Source organism: Chenopodium quinoa, unplaced genomic scaffold (genome assembly GCF_001683475.1).
Source record: "Chenopodium quinoa cultivar QQ74 unplaced genomic scaffold, ASM168347v1, whole genome shotgun sequence".
NCBI classification, from domain to species: Eukaryota; Viridiplantae; Streptophyta; class Magnoliopsida; order Caryophyllales; family Amaranthaceae; genus Chenopodium; species Chenopodium quinoa.
In genome coordinates, this window is record NW_018745413.1 from 4,934,948 (window position 1) to 4,937,622 (window position 2,675).

At 36.6% G+C, this 2,675-nt stretch overlaps 1 protein-coding gene across 1 annotated transcript; it reads right to left on the reverse strand.

The window, feature by feature from the left end:
* Positions 1-378: 378 nt before the first annotated feature.
* LOC110713484 (uncharacterized mitochondrial protein AtMg00860-like) lies at positions 379-783 on the reverse strand. The gene has a single exon (XM_021891928.1). The coding sequence runs from the start codon at positions 781-783 to the stop codon at positions 379-381; it is 405 nt and encodes a 134-aa protein (XP_021747620.1).
* Between the last annotated feature and the right edge of the window lie 1,892 nt (positions 784-2,675).

Here is a 2,675-nt window from a genome sequence, read left to right on the forward strand (position 1 = left end):
ATCCATATTTATATGCCTTGAACAGGAATTTTATGGTTGTTTTATCTGTTTTTCTCGGTTTTCAACAATGTAGGTTCTATTGGATCCAATCATTGCATTTGACGCATTTGGGTCCGTTATTAATCACGTTTAAACATGTATGAACACGTTTTAGGCCTAATTAGTAATCGGACAAGGCTCTAAGATAACTTGGTCTCAAATAAGGGTTTTAACTTACTTCATAATGCTTTTCGTAGTCCATAAACAATTCAACTTCGATCCAGCATGAAGAACGGGTTTTTGTAACATCATCGCACTTCCTTTTCAGGACAAGAGGCCAAAAGTAGGCGTCTACACACTATCGTCTAGCAGAGTTAGCATTGGTTCTGTAACTAGCTTCTATTCCAAGATTTGGAATGCTTCTTCACACTTATCATCCCACTCAAACTTCTTGTCCTTCTTCATTAGAGTAGTCATAGGTTTAGCAATCTTCGAGAAATATTTCACAAAACGCCTATAATATCCTGCTAAACCTAGGAAACTCCGAACATTAGACACTATTTTGGGCATAGGCCAACCCTTCACAACTTTAATTTTGGCTGGATCTACTTCCACGCCATCCTTAGACACAAAATGACCTAAGAATGCTATCTTTTCCAACCAAAATTCACACTTAAAGAACTTTGCAAAAAGATTGCTTTCTCTCAGTGTTTGCAGAATTGCTCTCAGGTGCTCTACATGCTCTTCTTTGTTCCTCAAATACACCAATATATCGTCTATGAACACTACTACAAACTTATCCATGTACTAATGAAACACCCTATTCATCAAATCCATGAAGATTGCTGGAGCATTTGTCAATCCAAGTGGCATAACTATAAACTCATAGTGTCCATATCTTGTCCTAAAAGGGGTTTTAGGAATGTCTTCATCCGCAATTCTCAACTGATGATACCCATACCTCAAATCAATCTTAGAAACACGGTTGCGCCTTTCAACTGATCAAATAATTCATCAATCCTGGGAAGTGGATATTTGTTCTTTGTTGTCACCTTATTCAATTCTCTACAGTCAATGCATAACCTCATGCTCCCATCTTTCTTTTTAACAAACAAAACTGGTGCTCCTCAAGGGGATGCACTCGGTCTGATGTACCCTTTGTCCAACAGATCCTGCAACTGCTCCTTTAACTCACTTATCTCTGCAGGTGCCATCCGATATGGTAACTTGGATATTGGCGATGTCCCTGGGACTAAGTCTATAGTAAAATTGATTGCTCTCTTGGGTGGAATTCCAGGGATTTCGTCCGGAAATACATCCAGAAATTCATTCACCACTTCTATATCTTCTGGCTTAGTTGCCTCCTCATGATCCACGTTCCTCACACTACAAAAGTACACTGGATGCCCATTTTTCATGTACTTTGCCAACTTCAACACACAAATCAACCTAGGGAATTTGGCTTTGCCATGCATCCAATAAGTCACTGCCTCATTCTCACTTGTGATCATTTTTACTTTCTGCGACCGACAACTTATTTCAGCATTTTATTTGCTCAACTAATCCATTCCTAGGATGACATCAAAATCCTTTAACCCAAACTCAACCACGTCAGACTGAAACACTTTCCCTTCGATCTCTAATGGTACATTCCTAAAGGTTTTGTTACAATTAACTACCCCTCCCGTTGGAATGGTTATTGGCAAATCTACTACTTCTACTATTTTCAAAGAGTCTTTAAGTTTCGAAACAATTCTTTTCGAAATGAAAGAAAAAGTTGCACCAGAATCAAATAAAACTTTAACAGGAATAGAGTGGATAGAAAAAGTACCAGTGATGACATCTTTCGTGGAATCAACCTCATGTGTACTTAACACATTCAATTTTCCTGCAGCTCCACTTTTCTGCTGATTGTTCCCATTGTTGCTGTTATTGCTGTTCTTTTCTCCATTCTGTTGTGCTCCCTTATTTCCATTGAAGTTATTTTTGTTTCCCTGAAAGTTCCTTTGGGTCCCTCCTGAATTGTTGCTTTAATTTGTTTATTCCCATTAGAACCTTTGGAGAAACATTCGTACTCTCTATGCCCCAGCTTGTTACAAGCACAACAAACAACCAAATTTCCATCACAGTCCCTTCCAGGATGGTTATTCTTGCACCTTTTGCAAAAATAACGCCTCTTATATCTTTTATTCCCTTGGTTGTTGTTTTTATCCCCTCCATTGAAGTTACGTCCTCTTTGACGATTGTTACCTTGGGAATTGTTGTTGTTGGTTGTGGAAGTTGTTGTTGTTATGGTGGTACTTCTGCTTCTTGAAATTGTTTAGGTTACCCATAGCCTTACGAAAGGTTTATTATTGTGGAGTCAAAGTCTAGAATGTCAATAATTATGTGAATGCAAGTTAATAAAATATTGAACTGCTTATAAATAATCAGTTTTTTTAATGTTTCGAATCTTTTTTCTTTATGCGTGCAGAAGTATTTTGTTTTTTGTTGTTGTATTATTGTTGTAATTTATTTCTCTTTTTTTTTTAGAATCCGTAAGCTTTTACAGTTGATTACTTTGTTTTTTCTTTTTTTGTGTCTTTTCAGATTGTCATTTTATGGGATAATTAGTTACTTTGAATTGGTTTTTATTGAGTTATGTAATATTGAATTGAAGGGATAAATAATTTACTAATTGTGATTTATTACATATC